This window comes from Notothenia rossii (genome assembly GCF_949606895.1).
Source record: "Notothenia rossii genome assembly, chromosome: 3".
Classification (NCBI taxonomy): Eukaryota; Metazoa; Chordata; class Actinopteri; order Perciformes; family Nototheniidae; genus Notothenia; species Notothenia rossii.
In genome coordinates this window covers 6759192-6786949 of record NC_136901.1, presented here as the reverse complement: position 1 = coordinate 6786949, position 27758 = coordinate 6759192, and the positions used below count along the sequence as shown (strand labels likewise).

The 27758-nt window shown below is 41.6% G+C and overlaps 1 protein-coding gene and 1 pseudogene across 2 annotated transcripts in view; both read left to right on the top strand.

The window, feature by feature from the left end:
- LOC307034603 overlaps nt 1-27758 on the top strand; it is a 265376-nt pseudogene that overhangs the window by 44065 nt on the left and 193553 nt on the right. The window lies entirely within an intron of this gene.
- Nucleotides 4-14667, top strand: slitrk6 (SLIT and NTRK-like family, member 6). The gene is made up of 2 exons (XM_079672450.1): nt 4-504; nt 10842-14667. The coding sequence occupies exon 2, from the start codon at nt 10857-10859 to the stop codon at nt 13371-13373; it is 2517 nt and encodes an 838-aa protein (XP_079528576.1). The 5' UTR covers nt 4-504; nt 10842-10856; the 3' UTR covers nt 13374-14667.

Sequence of the window (27758 nt, the reverse complement as noted above, 5' to 3'; positions counted from 1 at the left end):
GCAAATTACGGAGCAACTCCAATATATCGCAGATTGGTTAACTACACAGAGCGCGCGGCTCGGCGCCAGAGCTGGACACTGTGCACGCATTCCTCTTTCAGAGTGGACCGTACAAGAAGATACAATCTAAGCTTTTTAATCTCGACCCTGGGTTTGTTTGGTGGCTCAAACCTGCAACTTAATCATAATTAATTCTGAGGACGCTGTGGGAGGAGGGCGACGCTCAATCATCCCGGGACCGGAGTGAAGGTTCGCCGCGCAGGGGGAATAATTAGAAGCCCGTGTGTGACAGCAGAGTGTCAGACTCATGAGAGACTGTGGAGCAGAGAGGACAAGTGGGGACTGAGGGATCCTGTGAAGTTTCTCCGTGTGGCAGCCAGTTTTTTTTAAGAGACGGGAAGAAAGTGTTGTGGAGGAAAGCTCCTCTCCAATGCGTCGCGTACTGATGGACTGAGATCGGTGGAATTTGGAATATTCTTCCCCTGTTTTTATCAGTTATAGACGGTAAGCCACGATCAGAGTCACTTGTGATAAATATGTTTATATCTCTATAAAACATTATTTATTTATTTTTACCAGGTGTGCTTTATGGGGCTATCCTTCTGTTCAATTATGAAATGGAATCCAGGTGTCCTTTATGGGCAGGTTCCAACTAACCAGCACAGGAGGACCCTTCCATATTTACTCTAAACATATCACTCCTGTGAAATGTAGTTCTGTACGTGGACTGTCAACTAGAAGTAGGTTTTTTTTTTGTTTCACTGGCAAGGTTTTACAAGCAGAGAAAGTCCTGTAAAAATAAGTGTCTGGATTTGACAGAGGGAGAACAGCGAGTTTCCCTGAGGGGGCTCCATTACCTCGAGCACACCTGGCTGTTTGCCACACGCAGTTACTGTATCCTACGGCTCTGTGAAAGCTTATGGTAATTAAGACTGGTGATGTGCCTATACACTGCTTTGTACTAGTGAAAAATGTCCTAAAAACCTAAATTGGGTTTATTTTTCTTTACCTAATTAGAGATCTGCATGAATACACTCGATGCATCATTTTTCTCTGCGGTTCCTCTTTTTTGCATGTATGAATATTAATAATTACTGGTCACAGGTGTGTTTTAATGGACGCTGCATCACGATTTCTAACAGCCAACCAGAGAGAAGAAGGGGTTTCTATTTTTTTCAGAGGCATATTTTGTCTGTTAATCTCATATAAACTCATTAAGCATACATCCCTGGCTATACTGTAGATCAGGATGGATTAAATAAATCTTGACTGCATTCCATCTTAATTTAATCAGTTCGCACTCTGTCCTGCAGGACTGCCCCCCCCCCCCCCCCCCCCCCTAGATGTGAGGGGTGAGTCCTATTTAAGTTAATGAAGGGAAGAAGTGTCTAATTAGCCTTTGGTTGTGAATTGCATAATTGAGTTTGGATCCCAATTTCGTGCTTGAAAGAATCAGTGGTTAATAATCTAATATCTTGGTTTTAAACGCCCCATACCATAAATGTATGAACTGCCTAAGCCTTGTGTGTCTGAATAATGGGAGATTAATTATTGATGGATGGTATGCAGAGACATATGTGGGCCAATTGAACACATTATGCAACAAAGGGTGATTCACAAGGGGAGTGCTGCTTAATGTATGTCCTTGCATTGCCCCAATTATCAATTAACAATAGGCCTGAATGCAGTTGCGCTGGTGTTTCAATAGGTGTTGTTTAATGTGTGGAACAGCCACAGGAAATTGATCTGGCCTGTGAGAGAAGACTGCAGTTATAAGAGCATCAGCTGCAGGGTAGAACAGGAAAGGGGGCATTGGGAAACTTTCAGACACAGAGAGAAACAGAGAGAGATATTGGAGAGCCTTCCCATGACACGGAGAGAGTAGGCAGCGTGAGCCCACAGAATATTGAATCAGTCAAGAAAAAGGGCTGGAACAAGGGGCAAGGGAGTTGAACTATCTCTTGCCTCATGAGTGGGCGGATGTCATAATTATCATTTCTCCAGGATTGCGGTGGAGGGCCGCGGGCACTGGCAGAATCTCTGCAGATATGTGGGTGTAGTGGTGGTGTCGACCCTGTAGGGCAAGCCACATCACTTCCAATACAGAAGAGAAAGGGACAAGTTCCTCCATAATTGGTGCCTGGGAACACTGCAGGGCGCTCGGGGAACTTGATAGACGGTCAGAGCTCGTACACTCCCATAAACAAGGCTGGGGAACGTGCACGGGAGCAAAAACACACTGGCACTCGTGCACGGCGAAGCAATAGAGTGCAGGGGGCTCTAATCTGCTATCCCATGTCAGGCTGAAATGAAACAACCCCTGGCTGGACGCAACAAGTCTCCCTGACTCGCATTCAGCGTCTCAGTCTCATTCTCTGTTACAGCCCCAGAGCAAAAGCAATCTTTACCTTTAAGTATTAGTGGATGCACGCAACTGTTGGTTGGTGACCTCCCAAAAGGGGAAGAAGATGACACTCCAGTGCTTCTAAGCCAGGTTGTTTGTAATATCTGCTTCATGCTTTGCAGCAAGGTGCGGCTAGTGAACATGTGAGTAAATTAGCAGGTAGGACTCATGCTGTGCAAAGCACTCCCTGTAAAAGCTACCTATGTCCTTTTAAGACAAGGTATGCAGTATAATTACTACTAGCCCATTCCTGTTTGTGTATGTATGTTGTCCAGGAGTGTTATCTCAAATACCATAGCCTCTTTTTGCAATAAACCTCTAAAACATTATATAGGAGGTAGGGGCTTCAGGCCTTTCTCTTATTGGACTCTGGTAAGTCGATAGTGCTGTCAGTGCTTTAGACTAGATTGTTCCACGAGGAAATCACTGATGCTCCTTGTGTGCAAAGGTTAGGGGCCTCAGTCCACATGTAGAAAGCACTTTCACTTATTTGCATTCATTTATTTTGTGCTACTGACTGATTTAAAAGGGACATTTTACTGAAACAGCAGTGCAAGTTGGAACTCGTTGACAGACATTCAGGACACATGCTGAGCCTATTTGTTTGTCTATTTTTTAAAGTAGCACATAGATAAGATGGGCTGTGGAAAGCTTTCTGATGAAATGCTCAGTGAGCAGATTTATTTAGGGCAATAGACAGCCTTTGTTTGCAATGCAACACTCCCTTCTGTTGTATCAACTATCAACGTCACGCGTGATGTGCACACATTTCTCACGTCAGATATGTGGTGCACGATACCTGCTGTTGTCTGTAAATACCTTTTTTTAAATCAGTTAATTTTATGTTGATGTTAAAACATGTTAAGGTGCCAGGCAGTGGGCTATACCAAATCAAACTGGGAATGATCATTGTTGAGATGTTTAACTATATGAATGTCAAGCTTTTGTTATTTTTAACACGTTTGAACAGGAGATTTACAAATTGTCCAGTTTCTCTAGCTGCCCGCTTTGGCATTCCAACGTAATTGGCCTTGAAAGGTCCCATTTAAAAGGACCGTACAGGTCAGCTCAAGTCCCTGTAGCTGTTAAGTCATCAGACACTCAATTAACCCAATCTTAATAGAGAAAACAGAGCAGAAAAACAACTTACCTTTTGATCAAATCTGTGTTAAAGTTGCCATGTAATGTGTATTCCAAAACATTACTCAAAGCTTCTTGAGACAAGACCTTTTTATAGATATACATTTTTTTATCAGCCGTTTTGGTCTTAATCCCTTAATGTGTCCCAAGACTCAAAAGTCAAATCAACATTTGTTTTATTTAACATCAAATATTAGGCTTTTACTGTGAGGGTTTCATTCCGAATTTTTGCATTTTGGGGAAAACCTGAGCAACACCCTGTTCTCTGAGAGTAAATACAGAAGAGTATTCCCTATGAACTTTATGCATTACGAGCTATCTCGCAAACAGACTTGCACAGACTTGACATCCATCAATCTCTCCATCTTCTCACCAGCTTATCTTGTTGAGGGCCGAGGCCATAAGCTACTGTACGTCCACATCCTCTCTGGGTGTGCTCGGTCTGATACTGGCAGTCTTGTTTTTTCCATTAGCCGCGGACTAGATTTCCTTCAGCCATGTGCATCAGTCGGCTCCGGGTGTCAAACGGGTAGAGGTACCGGCTCTGCATCATTAGGCAAGTTAAACTGATCTCGGTATGTCACAGGACTGAATTATGGGAAGTGTCTACTGAATAAAGAGGGTAGAGCTGACCGAATTAGAAAAGGAGGATGTACACACCATCCGAATTGTCTGAGGTAAAACGTACCCGTGCATGTTTCCCAAACAGTAACAGATAGTCTGTGTTAATCTTCTGTCCTGTTATTACTTTTTCTTCTCCACAAGACCTGAGGGAATCGTGGATATGTTTTTGCAAGGTTAGCTAAAAGCTAATCCAAAGGGCTTAAAGCCGGGGCAGAATTATTTTGTGTATTTCTTTTTTTTCTTTTCATCTCATTCTTCTCATGAACATGTATGAACTCAGGATACTCAAATATATGGACTCTAATAAAAGCAAAAAATCTGCAGGATCACTAATGTTCGTAATAATATACAAAAACAGTCAAGTACCAGATCATAGCCAAAGCTTTAGATATTTATAGCAGATGTGATCGTAAAAACAAGCTTATGACTTTATAGTAATTCGTCCAATTAGGCTGCATGTTTCTGTTGAAGAAAGAAACATACAGTAAATTACATTTCAAACCGGTTATACATCTGCCAATTAAAGAATGGCACGAAACAACGACATGTTCACGCAAGCACTGGTGTATTTTGTTTTTATCATACAACAATTAGAAGTTTTCTGCGATGTAGGAATGAAGTCTGTTCCCAAAGTGACACGAACAACATAAACTATAGTGTAATAATAACCTCTCAGTCCTGCTGTTCAAACACTAGGAGTCCTAGGAGGCGCCCTTTATATTGTTTATCCCCTGTAAGCAGGTCTGTCCGCCTATAATGTGTGGCTCCTTTGAGTCTGAAGTATGTGTATCAGGCAGCACATCTACACCTATTTATGGAGTGAATCATAGGACTATCATTACCGTTACCGGGCTGCATTTTTACTGAGGGTGGATACTACTTTCCGAATTGGCCCTTTTTAAGCAGCTGAGAAAAACAAGTGGCACATGCTAATATAAAATGAAATCCTATCAATATGTCTCGACTAGTTAATTCAAGTTTACACAATTAATGATTTTAATATGCTACAATCAAGCGCAAAAATCCTCTGTAATTTATGTTGTCACTTTTTTGTTTGCTTTCCAGAGACAGCTGTTTTATGGATTATTCTGAATACATTCATCCACAATTTAACAGTCCTGCTGGGCACTGGTTAGTCACTCCTGAATACAACGTGTCTGCTTTTAAGGGGGACAATACTGTACACAGGAAATGTACATCTGTGTGGCGCAGATGTCTTCCCTTAGAAAATGCACCTTGATGCCACTGGTGTAATCTGCCCGCTCGTTTCTGGAGAACTAATTACTGCGCATTAGTTAAACAGACCATTTGAAATGCAAGCCTGCTAAATCACGTTTGCCAGGGGAGCCACGCCACCTACCCCCCCCCTCTTCCTTTCCCCTCCCCACGCGTTCTTTGTAGTGCTATTATTAGTTCTATCATGCTTATGTTCACGATCAAAAATTAAGGCCCACAAGCACTGAACAGTGAGAGAAGAGGGTGGTTCAGTAAACAAGGTAGCAAGAGACTGGAGCTGATTTGTATACCTGTATTTGAATATGTAAGAGGGTGCTACGAGTGAAGCAGTTCAGAATGAGGCAGCCATTATGATCAGCTGTTAGAACGACATGAGCTTTTTAACAGGCCACTGATGATGTTTTTCTCAAGATGCGACCCCCATGTAGTGTAGGAGCCATCAGAGCGCGGGCATGATCCTCGCTTCCCTGGTCACCGAGGCTGTGCTCGCAGCGCTGCCAAGAGGATCTTTGTTTCCGCACCGTAGAGCAGCTGGTGGAGGTTGCTACAGCCTAACTCCTGTCCAGGTGGAGAATGTGGGATTGATTCAAGAGTTTAAAGAAGGCTATTATGCTTTATGGGGTTTTCCCTTTCCTGTACTGTTGTAGGTTGTTGTGCATGTGAATGGTCTACAGAGGCCCAAATCCCTAATTTCTCTATAGAAGGGAACGGATTATTTGCACCTACATTTGGTTCCGCTATTAAGTCTATAAAAATATCCTTTCCAAGAACAATTTACAGCTGCGTAGAATTCTCCATCATAGTGTTTGATCCTGGTTACGGAGTACAGATTGCATTTACATTTTAGACATGTAGATGATGCACCTGCATATAATACACTATTTATCTGACAGGGAACCTCAGGCTTCGGGGAATTAAAATGGACTCCTTCACTTTCCCTGTTGTCAAGCGCCATAAATCACCATGACTGCAGGTAGCCTAGCAATCAAGAGGACTGAGGTCATAAACTGTTTGGGACTTAAGAGGCAGTGCAGCGTTTTTAAAACCATTAGAAAACCACAGAAATTCGAAAGTGTCCAAATACGAAGTGATTTTTATCAGTCCTGACGGAGATGGGAGAATGGGTTTTATCTGTCGTGCACCACAAGGGATAACAAGCCTTTCATACTTGTACATCAAGTTGCCTCACGCAACAGAAAAAGGAATTAGGCTCCTGCCTTAAGGGCTATTTGTGGCTCCAGCATACTTTACTTACTTTGACAGTGACGAGGAAAGAACATGAATACGGCTACGTTCACATTATCTGAAAATGATGTCCTAAACTGTTAACTGGATAGTGTGCACATAAGTCAGTTCAAATCCAGGTTCCTGTTGTGTACCGTTTGTGTTCTGTGTCAGTTCACTGCAAATTATTACAAATGTAAGGAGGATAAAAATAAGTAACCGTTTGGTGCATTATGTGTGAAAAATCAATGGAGATCAAGGACACATGTGCTTTGTGCTCTCCAGTAAAGATAGCATGCTTAGTGCGACCCCTGGCTTTCCAAAGGTATAGCATGTAACTTTGTTAGTTTTAGAAAAGTCAAAGTTGTTCAAAGTCAAACAATCTACGTTTGTCAGTATCAATATTTGTATCAGAATCTTATGCGGTGAGCTGGCGTTATCTGCAGCTTCATTGCTTATTCAGAAAACAAAGATGGATGCTGCCTGTTGACCTCAAGGCTAATTACCTTGGTTTGTTGTACACAAAGGAAGAGGAAATAAAGTGGAAAATCATATTTAAGTTGTACTATGCTGCCCCATCATGGACTTCCTGCTTTTTAGATTCTTGTCTTACTGCAGTAGTCACGAGCAAAAACACTAAATCATCTCTAGCTGCAGGACTCGCTTGGAACCAAACCTGACCTTCCTTTGAAGAAACAAAAGAGAAGTTCCTTTTTTAGGGTGCAACAAAGTCTACAAGTAGAACTTGGATGTCACCGTGATTCATGTGATTGCTTCTTTCAGCCATTTGAGATTCCACGGTTGAATTTAATGTCTGTTAAAGGGGACATCTTTTCACCCTCTGTCCGAAACCAGAGCCTTGTCTGATTGGTTAGCTGGCCGACTATGTCGTGATTAGTCAACCGCTTAGAGATGAGGAAGCCTAGTCAGTGTGACATGCCAACATACTCATGAGGGGACATTGGACTTCCATGATATTATGGAACACTGCACTATACTGGAGCAATAGTACACATAGCCGGCCCTAATTCAGTGTGAACATGCTATTTATGAGTCTATAAGCGACCTGAATCCTGTTGTGTGTGTTACAGCGCGGGCAGAAAGCCTCAATGTGTGATAAATATTCCATCCGCAGACTTTCCTTCTCCACTTCCCTTTTCTTCATCTCATTTGATGTCGGCCGATGAGTTGGCTTCACACACATGCATGAGGGGAGAATTCATAGGGCTTCACTAGGCCTCCAATTGAATTGTCTGAACAGCAAGAGAAGCGCATTTTAATTTAGGAAAAGAAACGGGGCAACGTAAGAGTGTTTCATCTTCCGGTGCCTGTCACGCTGAGTCCCATGCAACATTGATTACGTGGAAAATGGATCAGTTAAATAAGTCTCTTTTGAAATGCAGAAGAAAGAGTGCATGAGGCTAATGCCTTTCCATATCTGCCCTCTGCAGTGTCATCAGGCAGCATGCGATAACATCTGTTAATAGTCTAGTTTCATTTCGCATTGTCTCACGAGCCATCAGGGTCACAGAGGTGAGTGCCTCGGGTGCCGTGACCACCAGCAGACTCCTGCACAAGCAAATTCAGATACATAATGAAAAGGAAATGGACGGAGATATTCTGGGAAGCTAGCTTTTTGGATCCTTTGTCTGAATGTTATCACTTTCCAAACAACACATATTTAATAGGTTTTGCCAATTAGATTTCTGGTATTCATTGTGACTCACCCATATTGTCTGCCATTGACAAACATGGGTAATTGGAGCTTGTACAATCGTATCTCCCCTTATGTTCTGCCTGTTATTGGTTCAACATGGTCATTATTTAGCTGGGATGTATAAGAGTCTTCAGTAGGTTTTAAGCATATATGTTTTTGACCAAATGCAAATTCTAATTTTATCCAGTTTTTAGACAAAAGTGTTAAAAGCATCATTCAAATGTGGCTCTTATCTGTATCTTTCTGTAAATAAATATCATTAACAAACAAACCGTTTTAATCTTCTGTTTGAAGTGCCGATATTTTCCTCATAATGAGTTGAGTGTCATTTTGAAATAATATTCAGTGTGGGCCTCCTTGTTGTTGCATATCCCTTGAGGCAACAACATGCAACTAATTATTCTGGAGAATTCTGTCTGAAGTCGTGGTGACTCCCTGTAGAATTGTTTAAGTTGTTTTATTAGTGATGATATTTATAACGAAATACGTATTTATTTCCTTTCGGTAACTTAGATAATACAAACAGAATGTGACAAACCAAATGTACTTGTTATAGTGCCTAGTTTCATGTAGTGTGAGAGTCTAGAAAAGTTTAGAGTAACCTTGGGGAATATGTCTAAATACATCAAAGATGTTGGAGGTAGTGTTGTCTTGCTTTTCATTAATAATTTGTACTTTATCCAAGAGAAAAAAAAATATAGCAAGGCACTTTGAAACAGGCAAAAAAGGTCAAAGAAGAAGTCGGAGTGAAGTTACTATTTAACAGACTACTCCAAATTCAGCTTTTGTCTTTGGAGCTGCCGCCCTTTTGAGGAGTTTGGTTGTCTCCCTGGACGCCGTCCTCTATGTGTGTGGGTTTGGAAAGACTTTCATCTGAACTGACTACAGTTATATATATTTTAACTTTTGCAGTCACGCTCTTGCAAGTCTTTAAAATTCTATATAGTGAGTCACCGAGCTGCACCGAACAGATTAACATTCTGTTTGGGATTAGACACTTCAATCAACCCCTGCCCCCGATATGTACCTTACATATGATTGACATTCATTGGGCAGTAAGTATTTCCCCCGTCAACAGAGTGGACTCCCATTTATAGATGGATCACTCAGAGGTTGCGGTTTCTGACAAACACTGTTCTGCACCGGCTGAATCTGTTGAACTAGACTTGCCTCGTCTTGTTCGAACGAAGCTTTGAAAATACTAATCGGATTAGTTAACAAGAACAGCTGCGTCTTCTTTCCCTCTTTCCATGTCCCATCTCTTTGAAGAATTCTGTCAGTGAATGGTGGATATCTAGTTATCCTCGATCACGGGAAGATGCCTGCACTTCACCGGCTGTCTCGTGGGAGTGATCTTTCCTTTGATCCATTGTGATCTCAATTTAGCATAATTGATTTGGATGTGGCTCATCATTAAATTCACATTCCAGCGTTTCCATTGTCATACAACATCAATCCTGATTACAATGAATTATCTCTATTTAGATATTGGTTCAACTGGACAGCGCTGTCTGTGGGACCTCTTGTATAAGTTGTTGTTCACTGCAACATTGGAAAACACAATCAGAATAACATTATACCAACAGATGAATAAAGGTGTTGTTCATGATCAGTTCACACTCAGTCCAGTGAAGTGCAAGTTATTGGACGGGCGATAAAGGCATCACTATTCAGTTCTTTATTTAGACTGGCTTTTATAAATCTCGCCCTGACACGGACTCTAGAGGGATTGAGCTGACTTCTGCCTTTGTATGACTCACACTGAGTGAGTCTTTGTCCTTGTTCATGAGTCTGCATATAAGGGATAGAAAAATCAAGTCATTTCTTTAAAATGTACCATTATCCCAGTGTGAGTCATCGTGAAGACATGTGCTGTCTTTGCCCACACCACGAAATGCATTTACTCATCATCGGTAATGCAGCTTCCGGGTGGATTCTGATGATAACATGGATTATTAGCTGCTACACTTGGTTGGACTTCAATTATTCAAGTCCACCCAGGAATCCACATTGCTAAGAGATATTTATTCATCTATAAATAAGTGTAAAATAGTAGGCATGTAGAGACTGTTTGCCTTTTCCTGTTTGCCCATGTTTGATTCTTTTTTACAGTATTAAATAATTCCACAGCACACAATTTATACAAGACCGGCGTTACTTCCCCTCATGCGTGTGATGCACCCATGTCATTCTACACTGTTGCACTTTCACACACAATAACCAAAGTGCATGTTTTGTATCACATCAAATGTGCATGACTTTGACACTTTGACACATGGAACCACAAAAGTTCATGTATTGTAACACATGAAACATACATGACAACTGGATCACTGGGGTCATATATCATTCAACAGTTTCTTACATGTTAGTACAATTTTTAATTTATGTAAAACTGCAAGAATATTATAAAAATGTTAACTGAACTTTCTTTTGTTCCCTCTCTCCCCCCCCCCCCCCCTTCCTCTCCCCCATGTTTCCATCTTTCCTTCACAGATATCTCCGACCGAAATGCTGCCCTGCATCATCTTCATCGGCTTGTTTCTCACCGCAGCCGTATCCCAGGATATCATTCCCTCACAGGCATCATCGTCCATAAGTGAGTCTTGTGACTCATTGTGCTGGTGCGAGGGAAAAGATGGCATCCTTCACATGAACTGTGAGCAAAGAAACATCACCAAAATCTCCCAAATCAAAGTCCCGTCAGGTGTGCCTTTCCACCTGAACCTTTACAAAAATGACTTGGTTGAGCTCCGCGCAGAGGAGATGGAAGGGCTTAAGAATGCCCTTTCACTGCACATCGGGGGTAATAGCATTCAAGAGCTGGAACCAGGGGTGTTTAGCAGTCTCGGTTCACTGAAAAAACTCCACATAAATAGCAATTTCCTTGTCAATCTGAAAGAGGACACATTTCAAGGCCTGGTGAATTTGGAGTTTCTCCAAGCTGACACAAATTTCATTCGGGTCATCGAGCCCGGGGCCTTCAACAAACTCATCCGCCTCAAGGTCCTCATCCTCAATGATAATGTCATCGAGTTTTTACCCAACAACATTTTCCGGTTCGTGCCCCTCACCCACCTGGACTTACGTGGCAACAAACTGCAAACTCTGCCTTATGTCGGCTTTCTGGAGCACATCGGACGGATAATGGAACTGCTTTTGGAGGACAATAAGTGGGTCTGCGACTGTGATATATTACATTTAAAAATCTGGATGGAGAACATGAGGTCCCAGTCAGCAATCGGGGATGTGGTCTGCAGCACACCAAATCACCTAAAGGGGACGATCCTGGCTAAAGTCAAGAAGGATGTTCTCTGCCCGTCCCATGCTGATATTAACCTGGAAGAGCCGTCGAAGTCACTGGATATGGTTGTAACGCCCTCCTCCAAAGCGTCCCAGATTCCCAAGATGATTGACGCCAAGGCAACGACACCGTCTAACCTCCCCGGCAGTCCTTGTGTGGAGCACTGTTCCTGTCACAATCACCCTGTGGCTGGCTTTTTGATGCATTGTCAGGACAGAGGCATTCAGAAGGTATCAGATATCGGAATACTTCAGCAAAGCCCCGCTAAACTGGTCATGACGGGAAACATGATTCAGAAGCTATTGAAGTCAGATTTTGTCACATATGATAGTTTAGAGTTGCTCAACTTGGCCAACAACAGAATTGATTACATTGACAACGAAACGTTCCTCAGCTTGAGCAGTTTGAAAAAACTCTATTTGAATGGCAACCGCATTGAAAAACTGTTCTCCACAATGTTTGTGGGGCTCCACAACCTTGAATATCTGTATCTGGAATACAACCTTATCAAAGAGATTGCCCCGGGCACATTTAATCCCCTGCCAAACCTGAAGCTGTTGTCATTAAATAACAACCTGCTCAGCTCCCTTCCTGCGCAGATTTTTCGCAATGTGCCCCTCACCAAATTAAACTTGAGGAAAAATCTACTTATGCACCTGCCAGTGAGCAACGTGCTTGATCAACTCGACTCGCTGGAGCAGATTTATTTAGAGGACAACCCCTGGGACTGCAGCTGTGACTTGCTCAGCCTCAAACAATGGGTGGAGAAGCTCCGAAAAGACACAGTGGTGGGCTCCATTTATTGCCACAGCCCTAAGAAAGTGACGCAGGCGGAGCTGAGGAGCCTCCGTCATGAGGTGCTATGCCCTGGTCTGGGGACCTACTACCCTCTGTCCCCAGGTGATGAAGTGACCGCCACCCTGGGGCCTGACAGTCCAGGAGAGGGTTTGTTCAGCTCGCTCACGGACAGTGTCCCACTCTCTGTGCTCATCTTATGCCTTCTCATGTTCATCCTCATGATTATCTTCTGCTCAGCCGGATTGGTGGTGTTCGTAGTGCATCGGCGGCGGAGAAGAGCAAAGAGAAAAGCAGCCGAGGAACAGCCGAGAGAAAACAGCAGCAGTCCAATTCACTTACACTACAGCATGTACGGGCAGAAAACGACACACCACACCATGACACAGAGGACAGCGTCTGCCTCTCTGTATGAAGAGAGGTCACACAGTCCCATCGTGCAGATCTGTCGCAACCCCACCTACTGCTCCCAGCACAAGGAGCACGACGTGGATTTGGATTATGGCCTTGACGATCCCAGCGGCAAGAATCACCTCTGCCGGAGTATCATGGAGAAGGAAAACACTTCCCCACTCACAGGAAACCCCAGCTCAAAGTTTCGACCCATGACTGGCGAGTGCCCCGCTGAGTTCGTCACGCTCGGGAATCCCAACTCTTTCTACAGGAACATTTTCGAGCGGGAGAAAGAGCTGCAGCAACTTGGAATAACTGAGTACCTTAGGAAAAACATGCCCCAGCTTCAGTCTGCCGTTGACATGCAGGTCCCTGGGCACCAGGAAGAGTTAAAGCTAATGGAGACGATTATGTACTCAAGACCACACAAGGTCATGCTTGAGCAAACTAAGAACGAGTACTTTGAACTCAAGGCCAACCTGCACACTGAGCCAGACTACTTGGAGGTTCTGGAGCATCAAACTGCATTTAACTGAACTCAAGCAGAAAAAAAATATATATATAAACCTATATATTATGTTTGGAACCAAGTGCCTTGTCCTGTTTGCCCTCCTGTACTTTCCAGTGTGAGATATATATTATGGGCACACCACTTTTAGTTATATTGTAGCACAGAATGTAACTGGTTTTGTTTGTGTTACGTTTAATCCGTTGACAGCCATGTTATGTAGCTGGTGAGAGTAATGTTTGGCCAAATGTAACGTCAATAAGCTATGACAGTGGACCTGGGCTGAAACCCTCTTTTGAAATGGGCTAAATCAGCTTGTGATGATGGATTAAATCTGAATTGATCTGCACAGCTCACCAGATGTTTGGAAAGAAGTGGGTGAATTTCAATCACCACTTGACCCAGAATTGCTGTTTAATCAGTGTATCCTGCGTGTGACCTGATTACACCCTCTGTCAACACAAGCCAGATGGAATGCTGTAACGAAATGCTCAATGTGCCGTAGAGTCAGCGAAATGCCAACTGTACATTGGAAAGCAGCAGCAGTAGGAGTGTGGCTCCGCTGATATACTGTCAGCCCTCTGGATCGATTCAATACACTGCAGTCATAGTTCCTTTTTATTTATTTTTATACAAACTGGTGACATTCTCACAGAAAGGACGTTTTATTTTACTTTGAAACAGTAAATACAGCACTTAAAGTATATTATACACAACTGTAATCTTGTAAAAAAAAAAATGCATTGCACTAATCAAATGCCATAAGATGGTGCATGACAATCAAAAAAGGCCTGCTGATTATTTAATTTGTTTCTGCCAGAAATAATGAGGCACAAATGTGTATGGTACTACAGTGTGTGTTTGTGTGTGTGCGAGCGGATGTGAGATTGTGTTTCATGTCACTATTTTATGTCTGACAAAAGCTCCTTCCTCATGCTGATTGGCTGAACTGCTTCTTAGAGGCGGGGCATATTCACCTGTTAGCACACGGAGGGTTACTAGCTCCAACTTACCTGCCGACTGACTTCATCCAACCTCTCTCGGCTCATATTGAAAGCAATGGACCGCTGGGGGACTGACATTTTGAAATGTGGACATTGTCAGACTTTACACACTCCTTCATACTCCTGGAAACATTTGAAACGGTTCATGTAAGCACACACTCTGTAGCTTTTCTACTTAACTAGATTTCATTATTTATTCTGTATATTTTGTATATACTTATGTTCCATTATATCTTTGTTTTTGTGTGCCTTCAGTGCTGTACAGAATATATACAGAAGCTGTAACTGATGAACAGGAAATAAAGAGTTGCAATATTACATTACCTTGGAGCTGGGTTCATGGTTAGTGCATCACAGTTACTGCACATTGATGTAGCCTCTCTGCAGTGCACACCATGCAGCCAAAGAATTACATTCCCCTTAATGTGTTATCAGACCTCCGCAGTGTGTGTGTGTGTGTGTGTAAGTGCATGTACTTATGTAAACGCTATCTGGTTGTATTCCTGCTGTGAGAATATTTGAACCCCCCACGATGGCTCAAACCTAGTCCTTAATCACACAACAATGGCTGCAGGGTTTCACCATGCCACGCTTTTCTGCACGAGTTTTATTGTATCCTCTACTCTGGGGGAACAGCGGACCCTCTCTAATTCCCCCTTCTTCCATCATAATTGATGTTTCTGCAGATTCTTTGCAAGAGCACACACGCGGTACCTCACTGATGCACGTACAGGACTCGCATACAAATACAGATACCGCACTGAAATGAATAAATAAATGTTTATAGATTTGTATGCAAGCATGTATCATTTGAGGGATGCAAACCGACCAGTACACACACACACACACACACACACACACACACACACACACACACACACACACACACACACACACACACACACACACACACACAGCAGTGAAGACAAATTATCCGCTGCAGCTTGATCCAGTGAGACTCATAAGCAATATGCCCGTCCAAAGGTGAGACATTAGCAAAGTGTATTACTGTGTTCAGAGAGATTATTTACTTTAGGGACTGCAAATAAATGGAATATTGTCTGAACCGAAGCTCACCATTGGGCCCATCTTGCAACAGAGCTACAATGTTGAATACATGTAATACGTTAAATAAACACGTCAAAGAAGCGGTATATAACAAGTATCAGACATTGTCTCTGCACTATAAGAACATTTGCATTCGGTAAACTCTAATTAGATATTCATATTGACTTCTGTTTCAAATGAAACCTGAATAAAAACGTTTTAAGAAGATGTGATCCATCCCTGAGAAAGATTTGAATATTTCTAATAAAAGACACAACATATAAGAGAATAAGAACCAAGTTTAAGGTGAGATATATAAATTATTCCATTAAATTATTCATTAGTTTTATGGTTTTGTAACCCCCGGTATAGCAAATTGTACACCCTCTTCCCCTCACACTATCTTATGGACGTTAAGAGCCGTTTCTGCATACAATTGCACAATAATGTTGAAAAATGGTGGTGCATTACAGCTAAGTACCTCTTCTTTGGTCAAAAGCTATAGAGACCTATCTCTAATGACTATGGATGATCACTTTTAAGAGGCTGTGGAAGTAACGCTGATGTTCTTTCTGTTATCACGTGCAATGCAATTATGTGGAAGCATGAGCGAGGTGTGAGACTCATAATGAGTGTAAAGCTAACCAGTGGTGAGAGATGTAAGTTAGATGTGTACGTTATGCACAAAGCAAACAGGCAAGCAAGTCCACAGACCTGAACTCAAACAACACACCAGTAACCAACAGTGACTATTTACAATCCATTCTGAACGCTGCCTATGTTTGTTTTGCACCACAGCCAGACATAATCATGTCCTGTGACCGAAATGTAATTAAAACAGACCAAACAGCAAGGCCTTTTTACACATGAGCACTCAGACACAGCGGCGAACACATAAATAAAGCTTTTGTTACACCAAGTAACATGCCGTATTATTACAGTAATTCTATTTGTGTTGCTCTGCATGAATACAAGCACTAAAATTGAGTTATTGGAGTGTGCACTGTCTCATTTGGACTGCTGATGATACTTTAGCTTTGTTCGGGAAATGCTTTCAAAGAACGAAAATCCATATCATCTCGTCTTGTTATTATTTTTTTAAGTATGCTGTTGTAAATGTGTTGAATTGTTCCCCCAGCCACCAGTCATTAATATTCATATCTGTGAGCACAAAAACAGAAACATCTCTTTAGGGCAACATTATCGACCTCTCGTCTGCAGCAAAGTGTTTCACAACGTTTTTTGTTGTAAGCTGCAGTCAATTAGTGCCTCACACATTACATTATTCAAGCTGCGCTTCTTCCCCCGTCTTTAATTCCTCCTGACACTTAATGAATAGTGAGCGGCAGAAATACAAAACAATCACACTGGTGGATATGATTGCTGGAGGACAGAAAAGGTTCAGTACGTGCAAGAGGGGGAAATACGTCGCACTGAAGAAGAAATTGGCTACTTTTGCTTTTTACGAAATAAAACTCGCCTTTTTTTTAATACTTGTATACTCCATCGACTTATTCTGCGATGGGGTCCTGATGACCTCCTGCCCGCGATAATTACTAATATTCTGTCCATTGCATTTACACTGAATCATACCTAATTGGATTGTTTCAGTTCAACATAATACCTTAAACACAACAAAACATAATTATTTTGAGTGTTTGATTAAAAGAGTTATCATCAAAAAAGCAATTATTTAGTTGTGTAATTAGCAGGTGTTAAATAAGTGTAATAATTGTTTGTTTAAACACTGATTAAGATAAGTTGAGCCCACACGTTTTAAACAAAGTTTTGTGTCTACGTATTTTAATTTTTTATCTAACATCCTCGGTGACTTTTCAAGTTCACTCAAGCCGCATTAAAATTCCTCCCATGACATCTCTATCCCTTCAATCCACCTGTGGTCACTTTAATTGATGGGGGATGTTTTAGAATGAAATGCACATCCATCAATCCGTCCAACCATCCATTTTCTGTACCCACCATTAACTCCTCAGGGTCACATCGGGGGCTGGAGCCTATTACAGCATGCACTGGGGCAGCGGAATGCAAACGTGCATGAAATGTTTATTTAAAGTGATACGGTAGATTGAGCATGTTAGGGCAGAAAATGTTGCATTAAATCTATAAAAAAACGTTATTAATGTCTGCAAAACGTGTTGGCAAGTATTCCATAGACTCCTTTGGCACGGAATACTATCTTGAACTCCTCACGTTGGCAAAAAATGCGGCAAAAAAAGACGAAACCAAACACATACAAAAAAATCAAAGGATAGTCAGTGAAGTGAATGTAATCCATATCCATAAGCTGTGTAGTGTACTCAGGAGCCCCGGCCATGAATGGAGAGCCATTATGAGGGGTTACTTTGTCTGTCAGTACACCCCCACTCCTAACTGTAGTCTGTTATTGAGCTTTTACCCTGGGGGCAATCTTATGATGCTGGCTCGCCAAGCAGAGCAGCTTGCTATGAAGCCATGGACATTGAACCCCTATCCTGTTGTTCACTTGGCACACAGTTTAAACAGCAAGCCGGTGACCCAATTGTGCATCAGAATATCATAAGTATTTAGTCATGGGATGTACTTTGTTGAATCTGTTGTTCTGAGAGCAGCCTCTCAGGTGTAGGGGATAAACACTGCTGTATGAAAGGAAAATCCTTCCTCGAATGAGACGCTAAACCCGTCCTCTGACAATATATTTCGGAATGTTCTGGGTCTGTTCTGTCACTTACTTTGTGATTTTGCACAGACACAGAAACTCAAAGCCTCAGTAGACCAGAGTGCAATGCAGCATTGAAAGACTTTGTGTTTGGCTTCTTCTGGACATTGAAAAAGTATTGAAATGTAGCAAATCACCATCTGGACTGCAGATCACAAAAGGGTGAGAAAGTAAATTACAACACTTCATCACCAAATAGCTCCTGGAATGCACTGAACTTCCCATATCGCTTGATAAATAACACAAGAAGTGTGAGATAGGATGTATCCTTTAAATGGGCAGCATTTCATCACATGAAGGAAAATGAATAATGTTCCGAATTCCATTCCGAATAAAGTGTGTTTTAAAATTATTATTATTATTATTATTAGTTTTATGTTGCACTTAAAATTGAAACGTAAATAATAAGACACCTGTCATTAGCCAACGTTTAGACCAATCACCATTCAGAACACATTTAATGTAATGTAATATCACTCAAGGAAGTTTGTGTGCGTTTCACCCAGGAAATGCCTCCACAAGTTACCATCAAGCGGTGAGTCACAATTTACATCTTAATTACATCGTCTGCTGCTCGTTGCGCAATGTGGTGTCGCTCTGCATTGTGTACATTGGTTTGCTGCTGGATAAGTGTCACTGATTACTACTGTATGTATGATTTAAGCACATACTCATCCAGTTTACTAGAGTTTGTGCCGCCGCGCACACAATGATCGGATGCGAAGGTGTTTTTTTGTTGTTGTTTGCATGTCCACGTTTTTACGCAACGCCGTTGGCCGCGCTGTTTGACTGGTATTTCATTTGTGCCGCCGCAGATGGTGGTTTTGTGGGCTGTCCCATGGAAATCACATTGCCTCGCTGCAGACTTGCCTCCGGCACCAGGCCTGATGTGTGATCATAACCTATGACCGTATTCAATGGTGTTTGAGATTGGAACATGTAAAGAAATAGATAAATAGTATTGATGTGTTCTTCATTCACTGGAGTTCTCTTGAAAGGGCGTTTATTCTTCTTAAATCAACCGATAAATTATAGGGCTTTCAATCAGGAAGTACAAAGAAAACCCATTATCATATTGATTATCCCTTTTATATCATTACTCATAGTTCATTGAATAAGAGTGATTCTGAGTGAGACAACTGTACAAAAACCCTTCATCTCAATATAAGATTATCTATGTTCCCCCACATGACACAATCCCCCCATAACCACATGACCAATGAGTGGTTAGATATACTTAATTTGATTTATATGACTGTGAAGAGGTGTGGGAGGTGAAATCTGATTTCCCTTAAAATAAGGCCGAAAGAGTTCTTGACGCATGCTGTATGAGTTAAATGTAGCTCAACATCAGGATTGTATTTAAGGCATACCAGATGCTAGGATTTATCGGGTTAATCAAAACCACGGGGAACTTCACACAAGTGTCTGCTGATGATAACAGTTTGAATATTTTACTTGTTTGATTTCGAAAACCATGTGCTTGGTTCGTAAAAGCTTTTTCTCTTAAGCGTTTCATATTAATGGCTAAATAAACACAATGAAAGTCAAAGTCAAGTGGCGGCTCGCTCTCTGTTCCATTACTCAATATTTGAATTTGATCCGCTGTCCAACAAATGCAGAAAATGACCATTTCATAATTTTGAAGAGGCAATTTTTAACGTTAGACATGGTCCTCTTGACTTTACATTGAAAGCCACCGTGTAGTTTCCTAAATGCTTTTCATGTTGGTAATAGCAAGAGTCCGCTGTTAACAAAAGTACTCTGAGAGTTCATTACTGAGTGTTGAACATCATATGGCTTTTGTAACTACAATGTAGCCTATTAAGAGTATATTAAACATTTGGTTTTATTTCATGAAAGTCTTAAAGCTGTATCTCTAAGTGCAATCGTTTTTCAATTTGAATCACCTTCAACTTTGCACAGCCCCTTAGGAAGTATCATTTCATGTTGATTCTCCTCTTCTTACCCTCAGGCAGTCTGTAAAATATAAAACTTGACTTCACTGTGAATCTGCTTCTGCAGTCAATTACACTGCAGTTCTTCACATTTCACCCTGAGTTTCTTATTCCCACATGAGTGCTTCAGCGGCAGATGCTAAGTGTTTATGTGAGACACACCATGGGTGCAGCAAATCCACGTACGTTGACGTCATATGCGTCCCATTGATAAAAAGAAGAGCGTGCACTGTACTTTGCATATTAAATGTCGCATGCCAACAACTCCACTGGATTCAAATTGCGCATCGGGCAGTGGCACGTGAGAATCCACACATTACCTTGTTCATGTAAAGTACTGCTTATAGAAAAGTGATAAATAAACTAGACTCAATTGACCTCCCTGAAGTATTGTATATCCTACCTTCTAGATTCTATGCATTTATTTGACAGGAAATGAGAAGCCCACTCACGGAAATTAAAATATGTATGAAGCATGTATGCCATTAAGAGAATACTCTTTGTGAAGCTTTTAAAACGTTGTTCAATCTCGCAGTGACTTCGCCTCTGTCATGCCCGGCTGCGAAGAGAAGGACGATAGATAGAGAAACAGCCTCCAGAGTCACAAGTCACACTTGTGCTTCGTACGTTAGAAACAAAACATTTCCCTGTGATCACGCTGCGGATACAGGAGCCGGTAGCCCAAAGTGCTTCTAATAATATTACAAGCTAATGACCCATTTTGAGAAGTGCCTTGCCCCGGCCCACTTGGAACATTGAACAGGATCACCGATGGGCTTTTCATGGCTCGAGAAGCCGTTCCTTCCTCCACTGAATGACGGTGCAATTACATGTTTCATAGTGTGCCAACAACACCACTGCAGTGGAGACACCTTCTTCCTCAAAGCGTTAAGATGTGGAAGCCTATTCCATATTTCTCTCGTTTTCTTTCTTCTATCTTTAGCTCCCTCTTTGTCTCCGCCCTCCAAAAGTGCATCTTAGTCATATCAATTAGAGAAGCCAACTTTAAACCTTTGCTCTCAAAAGGATCTCTGTGTTCACTGCACATAAACTGTCTTCGCTTCCTTCTCTCTGTGCTCTATAGGGTGTTGAGAGCGACAGGCAATAGGAAAAAAACCAACGCAGGTTCAATCACTACTCTGCCTTTAATCACAGCATATCCAGAGTGTGGCAAAACGTCGCTTCAAAAATGACACTGTTTTGCAAAAATGCAAGGTATCAGCAGGAAACAGATTGAAGGACTTCTCCTTTGTTGCTTCGAGGAATTCGTAGATCACAGGCAGACAGCAGGACATCCTGTGATCAAAAGTAGAAAGTGACAAGAGACAGAGAAGTGTACCAATCGCTGTATCAACAAGACAGGTGTGAATGCAAACTGTGATGCATACAAAGTGTACTGTGTTTGCTGAACAGTGTGCTACTTGTCTGAATAGTCACTCTGCCTTGAGCTGTTTGTGCTTTTGAAACCAAGCCATCATAATAAATTCATTTCTATAAGTTGTGTACGAGTCATGAACTCCTGAACTTGGAGGTTCTTTCCACAATGCAATATCTTGGAGCATATCTGAAGTGAACCGCTATGATTATTCATGACAAGAGACCTAAAGTACTCATATGTCCTGCCATTAGAATCAAGCGGTAAACGGGTTGGTTGTTTGAGCCTGTGGCCATGTATTCTGAAAGACATGGCTTGTGTTGAAATGTTATGTAGGCTGGTAGTTTTCCACATAGATATGGATGTGGATATGGAGGTCAGAAGGTCATTGATTCATATCTGATTTGAGCTATGGCATAAAATTGATGAGTTTCTCAAAGTATAGCCAGTTTCAAAGTTGTGAAATCAAAAGTGTTCTGGCAGATGGAGAGTAGCAAACTTGCACATCAAAGAGCTCTCCTTTTAATTGAAGCCTTAAAAAAAAACACAAAATACCAGAGATAATAACTCAAATGTGTCACTAACAGACAGTTGGACGCACTGACCGATTCTTAGGCTTTCCGTCGTTTGGCAGCCCATAAAAGCAACAATGGCCATCTGGCCCACTGATCCTGTTGTTTGAGAAATAGTAATCATTTTAGAATATTTTAACTATTCTATTTTGTGATATCATATAATGGTCAGTTGACAAGTCGTTTTATAAATGTAAGCCCCCACAACATACTTAAACTAACCCTGGTTTTGACTGTAGACTAAAAAAAAGGCTTTCATTTTTCACTTCTAGCCCCATTTATATAATTTGTATTATGAATAATAATTAAAAACACATCACAATTTAGATTTAAGTACAGAAACGCAGTCAGTAGCTGAGTTAGACGTTGACGTGGTGGAACAGAGCTGCTGCGTATCATCATTATCCGCCGTAAGCGCCTGTCTACTTTTCAATCTCCTTAAAAATGGCTGCTTGTTAAAGCTGTTGTTTGTGTTTTCCTGACATAAATCAGCAAGCCTGTCCCGTCAGTCCATCTGAAGCATGAATCACTCCCGACTCTCAGGTCACATCCCCCCCCCCAACCACCCCCCTCTGTCTGGAGTCCCCCACTCTGTCTTAGTGACACACTTCCATGGGGTGTTTGGGGCTTAAGACCATCCCCTGGTGAAAATCACTAAGTCCCCAAAGTCTCTTATGTGGGTTTTTTGAAGCTTCTTATTTGGAATTATAGCCAGCCCTTAATCTTGGGGATTTAAGAGGAAAGGATTGATCTCAAAGAAAAGGAAAATATTGAGCTTAATCACATCAAATTCTGTTAAATAGAAAAAGAAAAAGGGACTAATTTAACAGACTATTTCATCAGGAATGGAACAACTTGAAAAAGCCAAACTGTAAATAAGCTATTCAAGTGGTGTCGTCTGCCGTCTTTGAACTTGAACTACTTTCATCCCCCGAATTAAAGACAGTGTAAATCCAACCTGCAATTAAAGAGTTTTGCAGAATGTGCCTTTTTTTGACTTCTGCAAACATCATGGCACAATATCTGAGCATCCTTGGCTCTGGGCCCCGTGTGTTCCTGTTGTTGAATAAAGTCAAAACAATGAAGTCAGTCTTCGCCCATAGGCCTAGTGTTCTATAGAGGCTGAGAAACGAGACACATTTAGACGCATACAATCCCCCACACGGAACAGCACATACTGTAGACCCTTTTTTTCCAAAGATCTGGGACATATTAAATATTTATCCCTTCTGTGGTTTTTAAAATCCATGGTAGAGTCAGTAAAAAAAAACTAATTAGGAGTAGTTTTAAGCAGAACTTTATATAATATGACTACAGAAAATATTTAATTTGTATAGTTTGTTTGGCAAGAATACTTCTTTTCAATCCTGTAGACCAGGGGTGTCACATTAGAATTATGGTTGCACTCAAAGGGCCGGTGGTAACTTTAAGACTATATAAATATACATAGATAAATATACATAATCAATGTCAAATAATGTATTATTTTACAATATTTCCTCTGCATTGGATTATTATCGGATAGGGTAATAACTTAATAATTAACTGCGTCTGAAAGCAGAAGTCTAGGGAAAATAATTGCAAGTCTCTCCATTGCTCATGTCACAAAATGAGATGCATTGTGGGACATGTAGTTTATGGACAACGTTCTCCTTATTATATTCTTTGCAAGCTCTTGTGGGCCACATACAATGAAGTGGCGGGCCGGATTTGGCCCCCGAGCCTCGAGTTTGACACCCCTGCTGTAGACGGTTCGGGGTGTAATCCAGGACGGACGCAGTGAATGCTGTGCCTACACAGGAAGGAGAACACACATTCAAGAACACCAGAGGTCATTGGCGCGGTTTGTGTTGTTGTTGCTCGGTTGAAACTGAGGCCCCATATGCATACTGTACGTTTGCATACCACACAGTGCACACACCAAACCACACATGCACTTGTCCCAGCTTGCCGAGGAATGAGTGCTTGGACTTGACGCTACATGGCCTAATACCCATGGTTGGAGAGCGGATGTTAGTGTGTGTTGTGTGTGTGTGTGTGTGTGTGTGTGTGTGTGTGTGTGTGTGTGTGTGTGTGTGTGTGTGTGTGTGTGTGTGTGTGTGTGTGTGTGTCAGCCCTTGCAGTTTATCGTTTCCATACTTATTTAAACCAGCATGTGCTTTTTTCGATACCACCCACGGCAAATCACGCCGCCCAGGCTAATTTGTTCTTGATGACAACATCACACACTCCCACATGCAAACAAACGCTTTGTGAATCAGCGGGTCTCGTCAGTATGGTGTTTTTCGCTTGACTTAACTTATCAGGATCAATATCCGGCGACGCAGTTGAACTCCTGCCTCCTCAAATGATCCGCCGGACAAATATGGGCTCTGTAAGCATTGCATGCAGACCCTTGTCTTCCTCAACATTGCACACAGACAAATGTGACTCTAGCCGACAAGGTGAGTCATGCCTGAATCCCCTTGGAGCATTTTCTTTTTTGCAGGATATATGTTGTGTTCAAGGAATGAACTGCTCAGGCTTCTGACACTGCATTGTCATCCACCCTGGTGCTAGTGATGGGCTCTGGCTCCAGTCATATCCGCTGTGAGCGAGGTCAACACGCTTCAGCAGGAGCATCACACACACACACACACACATATCCAAAGGTGCACAAGCATGAGGGGGTTTGTGTAACTGGACACACACTCTTCTCCTCAGTGGGAGCTTCAGCCTGCTGTCAGATTGGTGGAAAGAGGCTGTGAGCTCCTGCAGTTTGGCCTCTTCTCCTATATGCTGCCGGATTCTCCCCAATTCTCTCTCTCTCTCTCTCTCTCTCTCTCTACATAACCAACAGTGGACTCTCACTGTACTTCAACCAGTGTACACTTCTATGTCATTTTGAAAAACCAAAATAAGGAAAATACATAATTGTTTAAGTATTTTACTTACGTTTTTTCAACTCGTTTTTTCTAAAGAAATTGAAAACAAGGGGCTTTAGTGATTTCTTATATCAAACAGGGGACTTCCATATACTGCAGTGGATTATGTATCAGTTATTTCACCTAATTAGTGTCTGTTCAACCCCATAACTTTATAAGTTGCCCCTTTTATCAAAAATAAATACGGTTTTTCCTGCAAATCGGAAGTAACTCGACTGCATGCACTTACATCAAGGACTTCAATTTATGCAACAATATCTACTTTATATGGACTATATATATAATGACATTAAATATATTCTTGAAATTACATTTACAAGTTTCAGCACCCCAGTGTATTATTGTAATGTTCTCTTTGGGAATCTTCTTGGTATTCTTATTGTTAGTCGTTCATCACATATTGAATTCTGAGGCCTACATAGTAAAGTGGACTTTCTTATAAGTTGTATTATTATTATATTTTGTATTTGTTCTTAGTAACTTTATTGGACTCAGGAGACTAAACTTGTGGCTGTTTGGGCATTCATTTAAGATGTATGAGGATAATTAGCTTGTTCTTTATGCATGCATATTTGCTTATTAACGTTGCTTCTGTAGTCGTGTTTTTACAATTTGAGTAAAATCCAAATAGTGTAAAGCTCTGGACAATACACTTGCATTGCTGGAATAATACAGAGTCAATCGTGTTAGTTTTACTCCCACACACACTCCTGCTCATTCCTTCCTTCCACACGTGCACGAAACAAACGCAGCGACGTGCCACTATCTGTCCCATGCTCATCGAGCTTCAAGCATGCAGCCTCGTTTGCTCCATCACCCTCTGGGCTATTTATAGCCTCCTTGCAGCACCTACACAAAACGAGCCACAGCCTCCTCCAACTTACCCGGCATCTCATTATGCGACACCCTCAGAAAGTGAGACGGGAGTGGAATCTCTTTGATGCACTGGGCTCGTGCCCGCCGAACGGGTCTCTAAATTCTCCAGGAGATAACACCAATGAGACGGCAGTGTTTATGTATTCTCTCCTCAGTCTCTCTTCTTAGGTCCCAGCGTGTGCTCCCGTGTGCACTAAGACACTGGAATCACTCAGGCATCTAAACTATGCCCTCTTAGCTCTCTCCTGTCAATCACTGCTAGTGCGTGCACTTGTAAACCCAGAGGGCACTTTGCAGATTTCTCCAAAACACTTCCTCTTATTTTGCTGTTTTTATAACAAACATCGGCCGTTTTCAACATGTGTTGCAGAGGTGCCAGCACCGGAGGGAATTGACCTTTTGTTGCTGTCTCACTTGTATTTAATGTTGCAGCAGCTCTTCGGCATTATGTATTTCTAGGATGCGCTCACCGTGCCGGTCTCAGACTAATATGAGTGCCTCTCACATTCAAGACAAAGGCCTGCATGCTTTGACTTGTCTAGAGTACACAGTTTGAAATTCAAATAAATGAAGTCAAACGCTACGAGTGGCACAAGGGGAAAACAATATGTATCACATTGATGTACCTGGACAATAAAATGCTATAGATGCTCGAGGCATTTTGGCTGAGGGCCTGACAGCATATCGTAGTCGGAAGTGAGGTTATTTTCTCGAGAATGACAATGTGTTATGTGTCAGCTGCGTCTGCTCGGTTAATTTCTCACAGGTGTTGCTCAAATGACAATGGCAGCTGCAATTTTGGAGCCAATCAAAGACACTTGCCCTACAGGGAGGCCTCATACTATGCGTCTGATGGTAGAAAATGTGCGAAAAAAAACTGGTTCAAATGTCAGTAAAGTATGTGGTGATGTGGGTGGTCTTGTAATGTTACTCCAAAAATAAAAACCTGACAAAGTGAGTGGCTGCTATGCTAGCTAAAGAAAGAAAATGCTATTCATTGTTGTAGAAGTAAGATTTATCAGCTATTATCAGATGTTAGCAGCATATATCTCAACAGATGGAGATTATTCAACTCGCCTACAAGGTCCAGGCTCAATGTAAAGATAATGACACAATAAGAGGTTTAATATTGGTCTAGTTTATTAGGAAACCAACCAACTTGAAATTGTTCTTCGGTTTGCCAGCAGAATGCTTGTTTACGCAGCATGATTGTGGGCAAAGGTGATGGATGATCTCATAAAGAAAGAGCCACATCTAAATGACCAAGATATTGCCTTGGGAAAAAAAAGTTGTCTGTGGGTAATGGCTCTGAGGAAAGGGAAAATGCACCCTTAATGGTTCTTTTCATGCAAAAACAAGCCTCCTCTTTTCTATGGCATTTAAATCTCAAGGACTTTGCAGCACAATGGCACGCAGAGGGTTGCATGAGTTTATTATTCCCAACCCGGTCTCACAGCCTGCGTACAAATGACACGACTTTGCAAAGGCGTGCAATAGGTACGCAGAAGTCCGATTTTGCGTGCATATGATACGCTGATATTGCACCTCAAACATTAAAACAAAGAGCTCATGGCTTCAGGCTTGATCGCCGTTCCAATGACAGTTTTAATGTTTGCGGTGCAATAAACGACACAGCAGCTTATTGGGTTATGGTTAGGGCTAAATAAATGGCAAAGACATGTAGAAAATAAATGCATTTAAGATCGTTCATAACTACGGAAGAGGATTAGGGCCACATGATTATTATTTTTGGGAGGATTTGAATTTTTTTTAATTTTTTTTTATTCTGATTAAAAAGTCACAATTCTGACTTTAATCTCAGAATTCTGACTTTTTCCTCAGAACAAAAAAACATACATTTCTTTGGGAGAAAAAAGTCAGAATTCTGAGATTAAATTCAGAATTCTGAGAAAAAAGTCAGAATTCTGAGAAAAAATAAAT